The sequence below is a fragment of the Monodon monoceros genome, unplaced genomic scaffold (assembly GCF_005190385.1).
Source record: "Monodon monoceros isolate NGI ecotype Baffin Bay Population unplaced genomic scaffold, NGI_Narwhal_1 Super_Scaffold_1, whole genome shotgun sequence".
Taxonomy (NCBI): Eukaryota; Metazoa; Chordata; class Mammalia; order Artiodactyla; family Monodontidae; genus Monodon; species Monodon monoceros.
In genome coordinates this window covers 64,106,362-64,126,528 of record NW_021703765.1, presented here as the reverse complement: position 1 = coordinate 64,126,528, position 20,167 = coordinate 64,106,362, and the positions used below count along the sequence as shown (strand labels likewise).

General features: G+C 53.1%; 1 protein-coding gene across 7 annotated transcripts; it reads right to left on the bottom strand.

Moving 5' to 3' along the window:
• Positions 1 to 2,820: 2,820 nt before the first annotated feature.
• GAL3ST1 (galactose-3-O-sulfotransferase 1) lies at positions 2,821 to 18,260 on the bottom strand. 7 transcript variants are annotated; one of them, XM_029216188.1, is made up of 4 exons: positions 18,139 to 18,203; positions 9,925 to 9,999; positions 5,796 to 5,935; positions 2,821 to 5,015 (listed from the first exon to the last, which is right to left on the bottom strand). In XM_029216188.1, the coding sequence occupies exons 2-4, from the start codon at positions 9,970 to 9,972 to the stop codon at positions 3,872 to 3,874; spliced, it is 1,332 nt and encodes a 443-aa protein (XP_029072021.1). In that variant the 5' UTR covers positions 9,973 to 9,999; positions 18,139 to 18,203; the 3' UTR covers positions 2,821 to 3,871. The 7 variants fall into 7 exon arrangements, with proteins under 7 accessions (XP_029072021.1, XP_029072050.1, XP_029072012.1 ...); XM_029216217.1 differs by lacking the exon at positions 9,925 to 9,999 and having other exon boundaries at positions 18,139 to 18,171; XM_029216179.1 differs by lacking the exon at positions 18,139 to 18,203 and having other exon boundaries at positions 9,925 to 10,032.
• Positions 18,261 to 20,167: the final 1,907 nt, after the last annotated feature.

The following is a 20,167-nucleotide window of genomic DNA, read 5'->3' as shown; positions in this document are numbered from 1 at the left end:
CAGCACTTATGTGCCTTGGCTAATCTATTATCTTTCCCAGGGACACAGGCCCCAGTCAGTTAGGACAAGTATGAAGAAGGCCCTCAAGGGCGAAATAGCTCCCTTTCTCCCCTCTGCCTTATTTTCACTCTCTCTTTTTTACCTGTTCCCTCCCTCCCTCCTTTCTTCTTTTCTCTCTTCCTTCCTTTTTTCCTTTCTCCCTATTTCCTTTTTATCTGTCCTCCTTTTTTCTGGCCACACCACATGTCATGCGGGATCTTAGTTCCCCAACCAGGAATGAGACCAGAGACCCCTGCAGTGGAAGCACAGAGTCCTAATCACCGGACCACCAGGGAAGTCCCTTTCCTCTGTCTTTCAACATTTATTAAGAACTGACTGTGTGCCAGGCACTGGTCTGGGCACTGGAGGCCTATTGTTTCCATAAGACCCGGGCCGCATCCTGGAGGGCCTCTCAGACAAGCAAATCCACGGCTCTGGCCCTGGGCAAGCAGAGCTGAGATGGGGAGCCTGGTGGCCCTAAGATAGCTTGGGGGCTGGGCTGTCAGGGAAGGACACTCAGAGGAAGAGGCAGAACTTGCTTTGAAAACACGTAGCAGTATTAGGCCTGCAAAAGTAAGGGGGCCTTATAGTAGAGGGAACAGCATGTGCGAAGCCCCAGAGGCATGCAGCTGCCTGGCTTTTCCCCGATGGAAAGGAGGATAGTGGAGGGCTTGGAGCAGAGGACAGCCTCTGGCTACAGGTGGAGGGTGGCTCCTAGGGGCAAGCCTGGGGGAGGGAGGAAAGGAGGGGTTCAGGTGAGGGGGAGATGCCTCACCCAGGAGAGTGTGTTAGTGTCCTGGGGCTGCTGTAACAAAGTACCACAAACTGGGTGGCTTAAAGCAACAGTTTATTCTTTCACAGATCTGGAGGCTAGAAGTCTGAAATCAAGGTGTTGACAGTGTCACATTCCCTCAAACTCTGGATAGACTCCTTCATTGCCTCTTAGCTTCCGGAGGTGGCCATCACCCTTGGCGTTCCTTGGCTTGTTGCTATATCATGCCAACCTCTGCCTGTCTTCACATGGTGTTGTCCCTGTGTGTCTGTGTCTTCACATGGCATTTCCATGTCTTATCAGGACACCAGCCATATTGGATTAGGGCCCACTCCAATGACCTTGTCTTCACTTGATTATATGTACAAAGACCCTATATCCAGATAATGTCAGTCATAGGGGACTGAGGGTTAGGCCGTCAATGCATCTTTTTAAGGGATACAGTTCAACCCATAACGGAGAGGGACATGTGGTTTCACTGAATTTCTCCCAGGGGGCAGCCTTGATCCCTGCCCTGGCTCTCACGTGTCCGGTCTACAGATGCCTGGTCACCATGGGTGCCCCCAGCTCCCACTGGCCAGGAAGGTCAGAGCTAGGCAAGACCGAACTTGGTACCATGGCGCCTTCTGCTGCTCAGGTGTAGCAAGAGCAGTCTGGTTCCTGAAGGCTACTCCTGCAGAGTCCCTTGGAGACCTCATACTTTTTCAGCCATGGGACAGCCCTCAGTCCTGAGGCTGAGGTGGCCAACTGGAATGGCGCTGAAGGTCTGGAGGCCGCAAGCACCAGCCTCGGCATCTGACTGACCTAGGTTTGCATCCTGCCTCTATGGCTGCTGGCTGGGTGACCCTGGGCTGGTTGCTCTGCCTCTCTGCGTGTCAGTCACCTCCTTGGGGGAGCAAAGGGAATTGTGCATGTTCCTACATGGCACAGGGCTGAGCACAGAGTGGTTGCTCAGTACCTGGCAACTACTCATTATCAAAGTATTAATTACATTAATAAAGGAGTTAATAACTATAATGCTTTTAAAACAAACCAGGCAGATAGTAAATGCTAATGAAGTAATTTATGTTCTTAGCATCTACTAACTGCCAGAACTGTTCTCCTTGGATCTCGAAAGGACCTAAAAGGGCCAGTATTAATAATAATAAATAATGTAATTATATATAATATTATTATGGGCATTTCTAGGCCCTTAGGGGTCCAAGGAAATAGAATTATGGGGTTCCACAAACCCAGGAAGCTATCATATTGCACTAAGTCACGTCTCTCTTTGATTAATAAAAGGAGGGAGAATTCTCTAATAAATGTGGGGTCAGTTACATCTTTTCCTGCAAATAGTCTTAGATATTGTCAGTTTTATTTATTTATTTTTGCTTATTTTTCTCCCTATGAATTAAATAAAGACTCCAAGTCTGTGCTAATTTCTTGCCACAAGGAATATTATGAGGGTGTAAGCAGTGGTCCCAGAGGGTTGGTGGGGTTAAACCTGTCCCATACTGACCAACCGTCTTGGTTGCCCAGGACTGAGGCACTTCCTTCAATGTGGGAACTTTCAGTGCTAAAACCGGGACAGTTCTAGAAAAGTGAAACAGTTGGTCACCCTAACTCCTTCCTACCCTCCTTGGACCAGAAGCTTCCTCCCAGGAGGAAGATTGACTCAAGCCCAGGGAGGTTGAGTGATCTGGCTGACTGATCTGACTTTGAATTCTGACCCTGGCCCTAATTAGCTGTGTGACCTTGGGTAGGTCACTTAACCTCTCTGAGCTTTGATCTATAAAGCTAGGATGTTGTAGGTATTCAGATAAGTTATGTAAGCACTTGGCTTGGAACCTGGCACAAACAGGTCTCCAGTAAAGAATCTCCAGGCTGTGGTTTCTGCCTTTCATATCTGGCTGCTGGCTACTGGTTAGAGACCTGAGGAAGGGCCTCTGTCCCCCGGGGAGGCTGATGGAAGCAGATGGTTAGAGCTGACACACCCCTGCCATGGTTGATCATACCTGACATGCCTTGGTTGCTCTCTGGACATGCGCTCCAGGGGGGTCTAAGCCAACTTGCTGACTGCTGTCTGCTCAGGGCCAGCTCAAGGTTGGGGTGCACTACAGACATCTAATGAATATAAAATGTTTTTTGGATTAATTAAACTGAACTCCAGGGTGGAAGGGGAAAACCCAGGACTTAGGTAGGGTTAGAGCACAAGCAGATGGTGAGGCAGCCTGGAGTGGTCAGTAGGGGAAACGGGGCAGGCAGGGATGGGTGAACAGACATTGGCTATGGAAAGGGTTTGGGTTCCCAGGGAGATGGCTTAGTACTGGGTCTGATACATCTTGCAACATGACCTCAAGCATTTCCCTCCTGCTCTCAGAATGTCAAATCCCACATGTGTAATATGGGATGGTAATTGTGCCTACCTCAAAGGATTATTGTGAGGACTAATGAGATTGCAAGAGGAACCGTTAGCCTGGGCTCTGGGCCTGCTGTTCACGGCTCCACCAAGTTCTCGCCACCTCCCTGTCACACACACACACACACACACACACACACACACACACACACACACACAATCTTCCAGGTCTTGGTAGCTCATGGGACCCCTTCAACCACACAGGGCTTCAGCATGTGACAGATACACACCAAACCCTGCCATACCACTGGGCTCTGCCCCACAGACACACTCAGGTGCCCACCATGCTCCCTTGGGTTCCCCCAATCCCCACCAGTCACCCCACACACACCAGGGCCCCGCCAGTCAGCACCACTGAGGCTGATTAACAAAAACACATCAAATTATTTTACTTCTGAAGTCTCCCCTTTAAGGGGAGCCAGAAAATAGAACATTCTTTTTTGGAGGGAAGGGGATTTAATTTAAAAAACGAAAAACGAAAAACCAAAAAACTATAATTAGTCAAATACTGATCTCAGGCCCTGTGTGCAGTGGGCCCAGTCCTTGGCTGGTCGCACCCCTGCAGTAGCCCCGCCTCACCCCAGGGGCTGGGGTGGCACCAGGAGGGCCGTGGGGGGAGGCCAGCGGGCCCCTGCTCAGCCCTCCTCCACGGGCGGGCGTCACCACTGCAGGAAGTCCCGGATGAGCTTCCAGAGCTTGGTGACCCACAGGTTGACGCCCAGGTCCATCAGGTACTGGATCTCGGGCGTGAGCATGCGCCGACAGAGCTGTGCGTGCCGCCGCCCAATGCTCTTCTTGAGGTTGTAGCCCAGGATGGATTTGGTGCCCAGCGGCTGCCAGGGCTGCATGGCCGAGTCCTGGATGGCGGCGGCGTCCACCGCGTGGCCGCCGTCTATGCAGATGCGGCGCATGCGCTCGTTGGCGCGCCTCAGGGCGGCCACCTCGCGGGCCATGCGCTCGCGCCCAAAGGCCTCCACCTTGCGCCAGAAGCTGGCGTTGAAGTGGCGGTAGAGGCGGGCGTCCAGCACGTTCCAGGCTGTGGCGCGCCGGTACAGCTCGCCGGAGAGGCGCGGCACTGCCGAGGCGCGGCGGGCATTGAGCTTGAAGTAGAGCACGTCCTCCAGCTCCCAGCACAGCAGGTCCTTGAGCAGCACTAGCGACTCGTCGAAATACTCCTGCAGGAGCACGAGGTGGAAGCGGCGCTCCACCTCCAGGATGTGCTCCTGCACCTGCGGGCTGCCGGGGTCCAGGTCGCTGTCGTAGCCCAGGTCGAAGAAGAGCAGGTTGTGGAGGTAGTGGGCGTTGTAGCCGTGGGGGTCGTAGTAGCGGTCTGGGTCCTGCAGGAACTTGGCCAGCTTGTCGCGGCCCGAGAGTTTCCACGTGAAGGGCACCACGGAGCCGAAGTAGTGGAAGGAGGACTCGAAGAGGCGGGCGGGGTCGCGGAGCACGGTGATGAAGGTGGCGTTGGGCGGCACCAGGCCCCGGACCTCGTCGTAGTGGAAGCGCATGTGGTTGCAGATGATGTTGAAGCAGGCCCCGGGCCGGTAGTCCTGCACCAGGCTGCGCGCGAAAAAGGCCGGGTAGTCGAAGTCGTTCCGCCCGTTGGGGAAGGCGAACTTGAGCCCGTGCTTCTGGCCGAAGCGGAACAGGATGTTGAGCAGCGTGCTGCTGGCCGTCTTGTGCGTCTTCATGAACACGATGTCGCGCCTCGGCTGGCAGCCTCCCGCCGAGCCGTTGGCCGGGGTCAGTGCCTCTGGCTCACTCAGGGCCGGCGAGCAGGGTGCTGCGCCCTCGGGGGTCCTGCTGGGGATGGAGTGGTGGCAGAGCCTCAGGACTTAACACCCTGGGCTCCGCTACCCCAGGTCTAGAGAGCGGGCTGCTGGGGGTGGGGTGTGTGGCAGGGGAGCCCAGGGACCAGATGGGCCTGCGTTCAGGCTGCAAGGCCTAGGTCAGTTGTTTGGCTTCTCTGGCCTTAACTTTCCTCATCTGTGAAACGGGGACAATAAGCCTGTTTGTGGTGTTGCTGTGAGGACAATAACACGTCTCATTCATGGCCACTGTTCAGTATATTTATCATGAATTAGCATTAGGTAGGACCACATGAAACTTTGCAGGCCGAAAATGGTCAGTTATTAGCAGTTTCCTCTAGTTAAACTTAATACCTCCAATTAAGGGCACAGGCTGTGCTGCGTCCTGGGCAGAACAGCCCTGTGGGGAGGTGGGGTGGACTCATGGTTAGGAGCCAGGCTTGGAGGCAGACAGACCCCAGTTTGAATCCAGGCCTGTGCCAGCTGTGTGCTCTTGGACAGGTCCTCCCCACCTCCTGGCCCCATTGGAGCCCACCGTGCAGATGGTGCTATTTGATTCTTATGCTCCATGTCAGGCTCTGTTACTATACCCACTTCACAGATGAGGACACTGAGGCCTAGGGTTCCACAGGATGTTCTGCTCTCGGTGGGATTTCTGCCTGGCACAGCATGATGCAGGGCACAGGGTGGCCACCCAGGAGGTAACCGTGGTCACGGGGGCAGGAGCCAACCCTCCCCCACCCCCAGCCCTCGGCTGCCCAGCAGGGCCACTCACGTGGAGGCCAGGCCAGTGTGCAGCGGGGGGACGGCGTAGGAGTACAGCAGTAGCAGGAAGCTGGTGAAGAGTGCTCCCAGCACCAGCCCCTTGGCCATGGACTCCCAGCGCTTCTTCTGTGGCAGCGGCATCTCAGACACCTGTGGGGAGTACCGAGCAGGGAAAGCGTTAGGGGGCTGGCCGCAGGGAGCCCCCACCACCGTCTCAGGCCTGGCTGGCTTGAGAGGCAGCCTTCAACATTGGGACCTGCCTTTGCCAGCTCTGTGGCCCCCCAGCAGGTCCAGACAGGGACAGAAAGACTCTGGGCTGCAGATGGACCCGATGGGCAAAGCCAATGCAAAGAGAGGCTAGGGAGTGTGGCAGGGAGAAGGTTCTGCTGCCTGGTTCGGTTTTAACTTTTAAGCTGAGTGGTGGGCACGTGGGTGTTCATTAGTTTATTTTTTACACCTTTTGGGGCTTCATGATGAAATCATGTTGTAAGTAAAAAGGAAAAGAAGACCCTTTCCCAGTGCTCTGTCCCCCCAGGCCTGGGGCCAGGTTTGTCTACAGGGAGGGGCCTGGGCCTGAATCCCTCACCTTTCAGAAGGCCCAGCCAGCCCACCTGTCCCCCGTGCCACCCTTCCCAGCTGCCCAGTGAGGGGCCAAGGCTCCTCATCTCTCCTTACTGGCCCCCGTGCCCATGGGGTCTGTAGGGGAGCCAGATGGAGAAACTGAGGCTCAGAGCAAGGAAGGAGAGGGCTCAGATCACACAGCCAGCCCGGCCTCTGCCCACATGCCCATCTTTTCTCCAACTGCCGACAGGCAGGGTTAACCGGGTAAGTATGAATTTCAGATAAACAACGAATAGGGACTTCCGTGGTGGCGCAGTGGTTAAGAATCCACCTGCCAATGCAGGGGACACGGGTTCGAGCACTAGTCTGAGAAGATCCCACATGCCACGGAGCAACTAAGCCCGTGCACCACAACTACTGAGCCTGCGCTCTAGAGCCCGCAAGCCACAACTACTGAGCCCGTGTGCCACAACTACTGAAGCCTGCGTGCCTGGAGCCTGTGCTCCACAACAAGAGAAGCCACCGCAATGAGAAGCCTGCACACCGCAATGAAGAGTAGCCCCTGCTCATGCAACTAGAGAAAGCCCATGTGCAGCAACAAAGACCCAAAGCAGCCAAAGATAAATAAATAAAATTTTAAAAAACCCACAACAAATAAAACTTTTTTTAGTATACACGTGTCCCAAATATTGCCAGGGATATAGTTATACTAAAAATTATTCAATATGTCTCTGAATATCAAATTTAACTAGATGTCCTGGTTTTTTTGTTTGTTTTCAGTTTGCGGGGGTAGTAGGTTTTAGGTCTAACTGTGGCGACCCTGTCGGCAGGGGGCTGAGGCCTGAGCTGTAATGGGGGCAGTTCAGGCTAAGCCATGGGGGGTCCAGGAGAGAGCTGGGACTTGGGAGCCTTCCCACCGCCCCTTAGCTGCAAAGCCAAGGTCCAAAACTTTCCACTGCTGCTGTGGTGCGTGCTGCACTAGGCCCTGGGCCCCAGAGGCCAAGAGAGATCACGCGTGCTGCCCCGTGATCACACGCATGGCACGTCACCACTGACCCTGTGGCCAGAGGTCAGCCAGTCAGCCTGGAGGAGGACCCCATGTAATTCCCCCTGGAAAAGTGACCGGAGGCACCCACAAACCTTTCCCAGAGAATGGGTACTCCAGGTCTGCCTGACCAGCCCCTGAGTTTTCTGCTTCTCATCTAGAAAGTTGTCCTCACAGGAAAGGACATGAAGAAGAAATTTGCAGAGGAAGGAACTATATAAGAGGGAATTTGGCTTCCCTGGTGACAATGACATGTCTCTGTTCACTCTTAGGTGGACAAGGTGGACAGGGTCAAGGGTGGACGAGAGTGTGAGACAGTTTCTGGTACTCCTATCAAAGGAGGAAGGTACAAGCTCTTCCAATTCCAACTATTCTGCAAAAACACTTGGGCAAAGTCACCCATGCAAGGGTGTTCATGGAGGTTTGGTCAGAAAAAAGTTAGAAACAACCTCAGTGTCCATCAGCAGGGCACCTGTTCCACAAACCAAGGCCCCTTCCCAGATGGAGGCATCTGTACCCGCTTGACGAAAAAAAAAAAAGGAAAAAGAAACAAGGTGGAGCTGAGTGGACTGGCTTGAAAACACACCATGATCTACTAATGTGGAAAAAGAAAGTTCTGGAACACTATGCCCCCAAATCCATATAGGCAATAGGTAAATATACATAGGCCCAGAAAGAAACCACTGTAGGGGCATATTCTAAGCTTTAACAGTGGTATTCTCTGCGTAGCTGGGGGAGGGGTATAAAAGGTAATCGTTTTCTATATTATGCATTTCTGTAAGGGTTGCATTTTTTTTAAGGAGCATGTATTACTTTTAATCAGAAAAAGGCAATAACATGTATTTACTATATTTAAATAGTAGATAAAGCTTGCGAGGTGGGGAAAGTCAGCTAGCGAAGGTCTGGTCATGAAGAGGCCTCAGGAGAGGGGAGGAGCCAACCTGGAAGCCCCGGGCCTGTGTTTCAATCACAGGAACTCCTTGGAGCCTCAGTTTCTCATCTGTTAAGTGGGGAAGCTGGTAGTGCTGGCTTTTCCTGAGATGGGGCTGGCAAAACGACTAGCGCATAGTTATCGCTCAAAGAGCGTGGGGACCTGCTCTGGGTTCCTGTCTTTGTCGCCCTCAGGGTGGGCTCCCCCTGAACAAGGAGTGGCTGCCCCCACCCCGACCAAGCACAGATCTGCCCCCTGCCTCAAGTGAACCCACCAGCCTCCTGTTCCTCAGGGGTCCCAACAAATATCAGGACAGAGCCCTGGGCCAGGCCAGAGCCTCAGATGTGAGCCCCAACCCTGAGTGGGGCCCTGGGCTTCGGTTTCTCTGACTTTAAAATGGGGAGGGGTTCGGATTGCTGCCCTCTAAAAAACCCCGGGGCCCACCCCTGCCCCAGGTGCCCCACTCACCAGGGCACTTTCCAGAACTCTGGGAGGCGGCTGGCAAGGCTCTGGGTGGCGGCTGGCAAGGCTCTGGGTGAAGGTCAGGCAGCAGGGGGCAGACCAGCTTCCCAGGACCACCAATCAGGTTCTGCCTGGCCCCGCCCAGGACCGCCCCCTCAACCCCCTTCCCTGCTTCCCTCATTCATTTGTTCATTCCCCAACTTTGGCTTCCTCAAAACCAGCCGGGCCCTGCCCTGATAGGTGCTGGGCCCTGGGCCCTTTCCACCCTCTGATTTCACTTTTGAGTCCTGCTATGAGCCAGGCCCTGGGATGGGGTCTCCTCCAGAGCAACTCACTGACTCCACCCAGCTATCCTGGGAGGCAGACCCCACTGTCACATCCATTTTGCAGATGGGGAAACCGAGGCTCTGGGAGGTGACGTGACTTGCCCAGGGTCGCAAGGCAGCAGGCAGGGCTGGGATTCGAGTTCATGTCTGTTGGCCTGAAATGTGCATCTTCCCGTTTGTCCATGGCGGCCTCTGCCTGGCATGTCCCAGGCCCAGCCCAAGCCCGTGGGAAGGAGGGTGTGCACAGCTGGATGTTCCATCACAGAAGGCTGAGGCTTGCAGGCAGCTGACGATCCCAGGTCTAAGTCCATGGGGTACCAAGGACAATCTCAGCCTGGCCCAAGCCTCACGGCCTGTAGCCTGGAAGACAGTGCAGCAAGGAGGCTGAGGCTCAGAAACGGCAGAGCCACCATCAAGGTCACACAGTGCAGCAGTAGCAAAGACAGGGCCAGAACCTGAGTCTCTTTCCTCTGCTATGGTGGTGACAGTCCCAGGCACTCAGGGCAGACCATCCCCTCTCCCTAGCTCACCCTATCTATTCCTCTCCTTCTGGGTTACCCTAGCCACATCACCCTCCGTCTGTGCCAATGGCTGGCTCCAGGCCAGGCCCAGCAATCCTCCTGTTTGGCTGGACCAGCACACTCCAGGGAACAAAGGAGAAACAGGACTCATCCCCCACAGCATGCACACGGGGAAACCGAGCCCGGGATGGTGAACCTTCTTGCCTAGAGCATCACCACCAGGCAGGCCTCAGTCCCAGGGTGTCCTGCTCCCCCCAGGGGCCTGTGCGCGGGACAGAGGAAGACACACTCACCTCCGGCCGTGTCTGGATGCCCCTTTTCTCTCCCTGACTGAGCCACATCTGACTCCGAGGCTGCCTCTGTGGTCACTGGGAAACAGGAACGCTCCAATGACACCCAGGAGTGTGCTGGCTGGCTCCCTCATGCTCTAGTGGGTGTGAATATTCATGAGTTCCCTCCCTGGGGAGAGCAGGTGGCATGTCCCTGTACCCTGCAGGTGCTGCCCTGGCCCTCTGCCCCCTGGGTGGTCCCCAACCCTCTCTGGACCTCAGCAGCCAGGCAGCTCCTTTATCCAATGGCTCAGCAAGGCCCCTGGCGTCCTTGGGCCAAGGACAAGCAGCCGCAGAGCCCGGCAGAGAGCCTGGGACCAGCTTGAAGGCCACGGGAGGGACAGGGAGGCAGGTGAGTTTGGGGAAGCTAATTTCTCCTCCAATCACATCTCATTTAAGTCTCACAGCTACCCTATGAGTCAAGTACCACTGTTAGCCCCTCCCCAGGTAAAGATACCAAAGCTCAGAGAGGTGAACTCACCTGTCCAAGGTCACACAGTTAGCAAAGAGCAGACAGAACCAGAGTCAAAACAGGGACTTCCCAAACTCTAGGGCTTAAAGATGCCAAGACACAACCTGAGACCAAGATTTGTCTAAAATCTGTGAGAGCCCAGAGAGCAAGCAACTCAACCTGGAAGGCCCGCTGGAGGAAGAGTACCTGACCAGGGCTGGGAGGTACTGAGTCCGATCAGATTCCACCTCTCTGACCTCCAAATCCTTTATCAAAGAAGTACAGTACGGAATCCTGCCTGTCCTGCCTCCACCCTGTGTGAGGGATGGTGGCACAGGACACCCTGGACCAGCCTTGAGGAATTTGGGCCGATCAGAGATGCTGATCCTTCCCAAGGTCTCCCTAGGAAGAGGCAGTTCTAGGGGCCAGAGGCCCTCGGGCTCAGCCCAGGCACTGGAATCTCTCGCATCCTGTTCTTTGCTGGGTTCAGGTCTGTTCTCGCTCAGCCTTGCCCATGGACAGAGGGTGCCCAGAAAAGCCCCCCACATCCTTCCGTCAGCACTGATGCCCAGAGCTCCCACCATGGCCCATGTGTGGGGCTCTAGGAACCCAGGTATCACCATCAGTTTTTAAATTAATTAAAATTTTAACATCTTTATTGGAATGTAATTGCTTTAAAATGTTGTGATAGTTTCTGCTGTATAACAAGGTGAATCAGCTATACATATACATACATCCCCATATCTCCTCCCTCTTACATCTACCTCCCACCCTCCTTTTTTTTTTTTTAACATCTTTATTGGAGTATAATTGCTCCAATTGTATTAAAGTATAATTGCTTTACGATGGTTAGTTTCTGCTTTATAACAAAGTGAATCAGTTATACATATACATATGTTCCCATATCTCTTCCCACTTGCGTCTCCCTCCCTTCCACCCTCCCTACTGTGACAGTCATTTATCCCACATCAAGCACTTTCATAGGACGAGCAGCTGCCAGTCCCTCCCAAGGAGCAGCAGGCATCTGACAGTGTGCTCTGAATGCTCTTTCCCCCAAAGCCCCACCCAGCCGGGGAGCAGCCCAGCAAGCACCCACGAAACAGGGGAGGCCCAGAGTCCTGATCTCCCTGAGTGCTGAACCAGGTCCAGGGCATGGGATAGAGATGTTTTATCTTTTCTGGGCTGAGCTAGCTTGAAGACGGATGCATGGGAGAAAGTTGGGGCAGAGCTGGCATCAAATAGCAGACATGCTGGTTTATGAGCGTGGACTCTGGACCACAGCCCAGTTCTGTGCTCAGGACTTCCCATGCATCACGCAACCTCATAATCTTTGCAGAGAGCCCTTTAGATCCCCCACTTTGTTGTATATAAGGAAGCTGAGGCACAGGGAGGGGACGTGACAAGCCTAGTGTCACAGAGGGGTAAGAACCTCGTCCATGTAGGAGTGGAGTGAAAGCTTTTGAGCAAGAGGTGAGATCGTGGGAAGAGTGGGAAGCTAGTAAAGAAGAGTCACATAAATATTTTATTGACACATATATCTGTAACAGTAATATATAGTTTTGAAAAAATTAAACATTGAAAGTTTCATATTTCTAAATATTGCTTTTGTCATAGTGGATTAAGGCCAACAATAAGGAAAAATCTATTTGTTGCTTCTGCTCTTAATATTTCTATTTGGAATTTGATCACTTCCTTTCCTCTTTGATAACAACCCTACTCTAGTAGCCAATGCATACATTGCATTGTATACATTTTATTCAATTAATTTGATTCAACTGATTTTCATACAGTTCTTTATTAGCTGGCCTTTGGGGTTAGACTTACACAAGCACTAATGCTACAAAAACTTCATTTTAGAATGGCAAATGATCATCTAATAAGAGTTTTGCTAGGAAAATTATTTGAGGAATGCCAGAGGATGCCTAAGGAACATTCTGATCCAGTGACACTCAAAGTAAGAAGCGGAATATAAGATAAACTGGCAAAGATAGAGGGAAATTTCAGTGTAGCATAACATAGGCTTTTACTTTTTTATTATATATTCATTAACATCCAGAAAAACGAAGATGAAATTCTAAAGATGCAAATGCATACTAATGCTCTAATCCTATTGTCAACACCAATTAATTTTGTATGCAATTTTTCTTCCAGAAATTTACATTTCCTCTCCCATAAAATTAGTCTAGAGGCAGGACAAGTTACTAGTAACTAGTTTTTCGATTATGATAAGTGACCATAGCCTAAAACTGGCTATAATACAGACATAACACTCTGAACAGCTTCCTATACACTACCAGTTGTAAGGCTTTGTATAGATATGCCTTACCATCTTACAGACATTCAGTTTTAAAATATAAATGGTACAGGATATTGATAAACCAATTAGTGCTGATGCAAAGCAAATTCCTCTTTTATCTCAATTACAACATGATAATAGTTCAAGATAGTTTAAGTCTGAGACAAGGGCAACTCAATAAAACAACAGCATCTTGATATGGTAAAGAGGAAAATGTGACTCAATTACTGTTTTAAAAATATCTCAAGGGCTTCCCTGGTGGCGCAGTGGTTGAGAGTCCACCTGCCGATGCAGGGGACACGGGTTCGTGCCCCAGTCCGGGAATATCCCACATGCCGCGGAGCGGCTGGGCCCGTGAGCCATGGCCGCTGAGCCTGCGTGTCCGGAGCCTGTGCTCCGCAGCGGGAGAGGCCACAACAGTGAGAGGCCCGCGTACCGCAAAAAAAAAAAAAAAAAAAAAAAAAAATCTCAAGAACTTTGGCTCTTTTCATTGCTTTTATCAAAAGCTATGATATAAAACACTACTCTGATTTTTTACATATTTAGTAAGCAGTTTGGGGAAGTATGAAGAAAACAGCTCAATAAAAGCATTTTCTAAAGTAAGAAATGTTTGGGATTAGAAGATGCAAACTATTATATATAGAATGGATAAACAACAAGGTCCTACTGTATAGCACAGGGAACTATATTCAATATCCTGTAATAAACCATAATGGAAAAAGAATATGAAAGGAATATATATATATATATAACTGAATCACTTTGCTGTACACCAGAAACTCACACGACATTGTAAATCAACTATACTTCAATAAAATAAATTTAAAAAAAGAAAAGAAGAGCCACGTGAAGCCAAGCTTTCCAGAGTGGGAGCGTTGATTGCAGAACCTGCGCCTCCAGCCCTGCCAGAGGGGTCTCTTCCCCCAGTGTCAGTGACGTCGGCTCCGGCTGGTTCTGCCCCCACCGGAAAAAAATTGTTGTAATTATAAAAGCAGCACATGCTCAATGAAAAAAAGTTCAGACAATTACAGAAAAATATAAAGAGCTCCATCCCCAGAGGGCAGCACCCTTAAAGCTTCGGCACAAGCCTCCTCACATTTTTTCTATCGATAGAGGCAATAGGAGGGGTCTCTGTTGGGGAGCACATTTTGTTTTTTTCACATATCAATAGATTATGGACATCGCTTTGTGATCACAATGAGTTTTAAATTGATCTGTTCTGCAGGTATTTACTGAGCACCTGCACTGTGCCCAGCACTGGGGTGCATGATGCCCGGTACACGGAGCTCGGGCTCTCAGTGCTGGACGTGAGAGAGGAGCAAGCTGACAGCTGCAGATGCTGTGATAGAGGACACCCTGGCAGGGCTTCCTGGAGCACAGAGAAAACACCTGATCCAGCTTGGAGGCGGGAGGAGCGTGGCCAAGGAGACTTGTTGGGGTAGGGGGCCCCAGCGGCAGAAGCTACAGTGTGTTCTCCAATTTCCAAAGGCAGTTAGTTCCCTTTCTCCCTGGGTACATGGCTAAACTACATTTCCCATTCTCCCTTGCAGTTCAGTGTCCTCATGTGACTGAATTCTGGCCAGTGGAATATGAGCAGAATGAGCAGATAAAGGACCTCCAAAGACATCGGCTACAGAACATTCTGTGGAACCACTGCTCCTGTGAACCATTCCCTGACTGATGGGCATCCATGCTGTTTGTTCAGTGCGCACACATAGGAACAGGGCTCTGGCAGAGATGGTGGTGGAGTGAGGGTGTCTTAGGGCTGTTTCCTGTGGCTGGAAGGGAATCTTACGGGGCAATGGAGGAGACTTTAAGAATAGAGCAGAAAGACTCTCCCTACGGTGCTTAGAATGCATATTTGACAGTAACTGTTATAGCTCTAAAAGTGCCCGTCCTCAGACCCAGCACTTCTACCTGTGGGAATTTGTTCAAAGAAGAAAATCTAACAAGAGATCTGAGACGGAGCACAAAGATGTTCATTGTAGTATTATTTAGCGAAGGGGAAAAATAGAAACAACCTAAGTGTCCAACAAGAGGGGATGGTTAAAAATATGTGACATTCATCCAAATGGTCTAATATGTCCTCATTAAAATGATGCCCATAATATATAATGAAGTAAAAAAACACATATATACACACATATATGTACACACATACACACACATAAATATATACTTACACACATATAATTTTGTTTTACAAAGAGTCTGTATTACTTTGGAAAAAATTAAAATTAAAAATAACGACGTTTCCATTTTGAAAAACTGCAGTCTGGCTGGAGGAGGAGGGAACCGTGGTTAGTCTGAACCATGCCCCACCTTGTTGTGTGACCACGGCAGGCATGCTGCCCTCTCTGAACCTCAGTGTCCTAAAATGGGGAAGAGACAGCAAGGGTCTGGGACCAAGAAGAAGCTGGAAATTGTGAGCTGCACAGTTGAAGGTGCAGATGGAGAGGGTGGTCCTCCATCCAGGAGCGCTGGGGGACTGACTTGCAAGAATCTGGAAGCTTCCCCCCTCTGAGACCCTCTGGAGGGGGTGCTGGAGTAGAGATGGGGAGGATCTCCCGAGGGGCACTTCAGCTTTCAGGACCACCTCCAAACTTGTCAAGGAGCCCTGACATCTTGCTCCTACTGCCCCCTTGGCTGGGGGAATGGCTGCAGCTGGGTACCAGGCCTGGCAGCTGATTAAGAGGGCAGTGTTCTTTGATGACTAGAAAACTTTTTGATCTTGCAGGGTCAATCACCTATTTCCACGGTTCCAAATGGCAACCACACAGACACGCTTAGTGTCACCTGCTAGCTCATGTGACGGCGGGGACACCGAGGCTCAGAACTACGAGCAAGCCCACAGGTCTTGCCTCGCTGCTTTGTCCAGGCAAAATCACCACCCCTCCTGATGGCAGATTTGAGTCGCCCCAAAGTAGCTCTAACTGAAGAGTGGCAAAACACACGTTAAGCAAGTAGTCAGTCCCTTCTTTATTAGCTTCAAAATCACTGAGGAGCCCTCAGGTGAGTATGTGAGAGTTGGTAGTATCATTCTCCGTACCTTCTAGTATGACTGAAATGATTTTAAAAGGGATATCATGCACTTGTTTGCATAAAAATATGTAAAATATAAAGGTTTTTTAAAAGGTGCTGAGCACTTGCTATGCACAATGCCCTGGATCTGCCCGCCCGCCTCACTAATCCTGGAGAGGTCTGCCTATAAATCCCAGCTCCCCAGCTGGGCGACCTTGGGCAGGTGACCTCCCCTCTCTGAGCCTTGGTTTCCTAACAAATGGGGATACTTCAACCTTCTCACGGGTTTGCTGTGAGGATCAAATGGGATGAGGCATAAGGAGCCCTTTGCACACACCTCGGGTTATTATCATGACCCTTCTAGATCCACCTGGCAGGAGAGGCAGAACCCGCCAGTACCATCTCCTGGAGGGCCACCCTCCCCACCCAAGCACCCATACTTCCCATGCTCCAGACCCAAGGTCCCTGACTCCCAGATTTCACATCTGAGAAAGTCAAGGCACAGAGAGAGAAGGACTTGCCTAGGGTCCCATGGCAAGTCTGGGCACCACTGGGATCAGATCTGGGGGTGCCCAAGCCACACCCCATCTCTGCCCTGGGGCTGGCAGGTAGGAAAGCATGTTTCCTCTGGAACCCCACTTCCTCTGAACCATCACTCCTCACCTGGCTATTCCCCTGACCCCAGCCCGCTGACCCCCATGGGCGCTCTGCTCCATCCTGCCCTCCCTGTCTGGAGTAGGACAGGGCTCCTAAACAGGGATGGTCCATATTCCTTGCTCAGTCTGAGGGAAGCAAGAATCCCTTCACAAGCCTGTTGCCATGCCTGGAATTCCAACATCTGTGTATCGTTCTCGCAGGTTAATCATTGCCTCTTTCACCAGGGTGACACAATTAGTCCCTTAAAGCCTAGAGGGAAGGACACACTCCTCCCTTGCTGGATTGGACCCATGCCCTCAAATATCAGACCCATGCGCATCAGACAAGGGGATGCACAGGAGGCAGGCGTGCTTCTTTGTCCACAGGGATTCCTTCAGGCAGGGCTCTGCCCAAGTGAGAAGCAGGGAGGAAGCAGTCCGAGGTGGCAGCTGGGAACAGGGCTCTGTTGTCTCTGCTCCCAGGGTAGCAGCCTGCCCACCCCCCGAGTGTCAGGCAGAGCTGGGAGCTAGGGAGGCAAGGGGGGAGGGGTCCTGAGCTGGGGGCTGGGGGCAGCCATGGAAGGTCTAAGAGGCTAGGACCCCAGAAGGGCAGACAGATCTTGAGCAACGCTGGGGTCCTGAAATGGGGACTCGGGCAAGTCACTGAATTTGGAGTCAGTTTAGCCACATTTGAACTATGTGACCTTGGGCAAGTCACCGAATCCCCCTGAAACTCAGTTTCCCCCCTTGGATAATAGGGTTAGTAACAATGCCTCCTCTGAGGGGCAAGGGACAATGCAGCAGCACATGGTCTGCTCCAGCTCAGGCCTGCCCATGGCCTTACCCTCTCTGGGCCTTAGGTCACCCTCTTTGTAAAGGCAGAGGTTGGATTCTCCCAACTGGACTGTCCTCCTGAGGATTTCCATGGCACCTGTCACCGGGGCAACCCAGGTGATCAGGTGTCAGGTCTGCCACCCTCTCTCCCTCCCTCCCACTGGTGTGGGTTACTGCAGCCAGATGTGTGCCCATCACCTCTCCTGCTCTAGGCAGGTGGGAGGGGGTCCCTGCTGGGAAGGAACCACAGCCTTGTTCTGTAATGTTACCAAAGCACCTTGGCTTGGCACCAACGGGGGCAGACCAAGCTGGACCCCCTTTCTGAGCACTGGTCCAGGGAACAAGGGAACTGTTGGGTTACCTACGGGGCCATTCCTGGATACCAGAGTTTATCCCACTCCCACAAGCCTTTCCTTGGTGGCCTTGCCCCCTAAGTGGTAGAGGACAGGGCCTTCCCCAGGCAGAGGGGATCCATTTTTTACGCTGATGCCCAGCCCCTGCTCTGACGGCCCCTCTTCTGGGGAGGGCTGGTGGGAAGAGGGAGATCCCTGCCCCTCCTCCCCCAGGGCTCTGGCACCATGTCCAAGATTAATGATTAATGAACTCCCAGTTCCAGCCCAGCTCCAGCCCCACCCGCCCCAAGACCAAGGACTGGGTAAACCCTGGAAATGGGACCGGGGGAAGAAACCAAGGGCCGGGCGAGCACCAACCTGTGCCACCCCCCTCCCCGCCCCCCCGCAGGCCCCAGCCTTCCCACCCTCTCTCAGCTAGGACAGGTGCGTGAGCCCCGAAGCGGTAGTGTAGCACTCCCTCACCACTCAGGTCTAGAGTCTGGCGTGCGCAGCCCCAGTTCCGGGCGTGGGCAGCGCGGGCTTGGACCCAAGGGGGTAGACTGAGGCAGGGCGCAATCTGGTGATGGGTGCTGGGCCCCCAGGACGTACCTTGTCCCCGTCCTTCTCGGCCTTGGCGTGCAGGCTCGGCCCCGGGCCGCGCCGCCCGGGCGCTTACTAAGGCGGCGGGGCGTACCCGCCGGGTCCCCCTGCTCGGCCGGGCCTGGACCATGTTCCCGCCCCCGCCGCCGCCGCAACCTCTCCGGCCAGGTGCTGCCGCCAGCCTGGCCCGGCCCTCCCGGCGCCGCGGCCAATGGGCGCCCCGGGCCCCGGCCCCCTCCCCTCCCCTCTGCGCCTGCCCGGGTCGCACAGAAGCCGCATTCAGCGCGCCGGGGCGCAACTTCGCGCCCCCGCCGCTGGCCCAACAAGGCGCGTTTGTCTCGGATGTGCGAACGGGGCCATTGTCCTGCCGCCGAACCCTGAGGCTCGGCTGAGCTCCCAGCTCCGTAGAGGATTCGAGGGTGCCTGGGAAACGGGGTGGCGTGGTGATGGTGAGGGCAGCCCAGCTCTGGGAAAAAGGAGGAGGCTACACTAGCTGCTTAACTTTATTCACTGGAAGATATGGCCTGTGGCTCTAAAGTCAGTGCAAACTGGGGACACATTTTTAGCATCTGAAATGTGGATGAGAGGAGTAGGGGTGGTCATACCACCGGGAGGTCTCAGCTGACGCCCCCCTCTCCAAGGTGCCCATCACTGAGCACAGTGCCATCAGGATGCAGGTGCCGCATTCAGGATCTGACTCTTTCCAGTCCCAGGCTTCCCTCCTTCACCCCAGAGGAGCAGGCCCAAGGATGGGGATTAGTGCCTGCCTGGAGCTGAGAATGCTCAGCTCCAGCTGTGGGCAGTGCAAAACCAGCTGGCCACCCAGTGGGGCATAAGCCACATCAGAGCCCCACTGCCCCTGCCATTACTGGGCGACTCCGGAATGGGGAAAATTCCACATTAGCATGACTGCCAGGGATTTTTCCATATCTTTTTTTTTTCCTATTTATTTTTGACTGCGTTGGGTTTTCATTGCTGCACGCAGGCTTTCTCTAGTTGCGGTGAGCAGGGGCTACTCTTCATTGCAGTGGGCGGACTTCTCATTGCGGTGGCTTCTAACAGAGCACGGGCTCTAGGCACACGGGCTTCAGTAGTTGTGGTATGAGGGCTCAGTAGTTGTGGCTCGTGGGCTCTAGAGCACAGGCTCAGTTGCTCCACAGCATGTGGGATCTTACTGGACCAGGGCTCGAACCCGTGTCCCCTGCATTGGCAGGCAGATCCTTAACCACTGTGTCACCAGGGAAGTCCAGGATTTTTCCATATCTGATGGGCCCGCTCTCTGGCCTTGCCCTGGCACCCCTGCCGTGGCCCTGGGATGTACATGCACCCAGGCAGGACCAAGTTATCCCCTAGGGCTGCAGATTGGCTCCAGAGGCCCTGACCCTGCCTGACTCTAGAAGACCACCCCCCCACACACACACCATGAAGCATGTCAGAGTGGAACATAATCTCTCTCTGATACCCACAGCACACCCATGGCGAGGCCCAGTGAGACAGGAGCCCTAGGTTCTCCACTCCCTCAGCCAGAGAGCCTGCCCAAGCTCTTGCCTTCCCCCTGCACAGGCTGGGTCTGAAGACACTGCCCAAAAGAGTCCTATAGAGCCTGGGCACTTCTACAGAGTGAGGGGCAGAGGGCCAAGGCCCTCAAATGCCTAGATTTGGCAAAGGAGGAGCCCAGTTCCAAACCCATACTTCCCCATCCTGGGCCCTGCTCCTGAGAGCAGTCAGCCCACAGGAGCACCCTGGGGGGGCATTCAGAATCTCCCTGCCTGACCTGGGAGGGGTTGAGTGGCCCTGGCTCTGCCATGAGGCACCGGCAGTCCAGGCAAGGGCATGTCCCCTTGGCACTGCCAGGGTCAAGTGGGAAGCTATAAGGATGGCCCAGCCAGGGTTACAAGTCCAGCTGCTGGCAAAGCCACATTGGGGGTCCTTGGCAGCTCTGCCCATAAGCCCACAAGGTAAAGCTAGGTACCCTCAACTCAGGCCCCATAGAGCCTTCAGACACTGGCTTTTACCTCCCGAGCTGACTCCAGCAGGA

Coding starts and splice junctions, on each gene's coding strand:
- GAL3ST1 (XM_029216188.1), bottom strand. CDS start 9,972: ATGTGGCTCAGTCAGGGAGAGAAAAGGGGCATCCAGACACGGCCGGAG. Junction 5,936..9,924: donor GCATCCAGACACGGCCGGAG/GTGAGTGTGTCT, acceptor TACTCCCCACAG/GTGTCTGAGATGCCGCTGCC. Junction 5,016..5,795: donor CACACTGGCCTGGCCTCCAC/GTGAGTGGCCCT, acceptor CTCCATCCCCAG/CAGGACCCCCGAGGGCGCAG.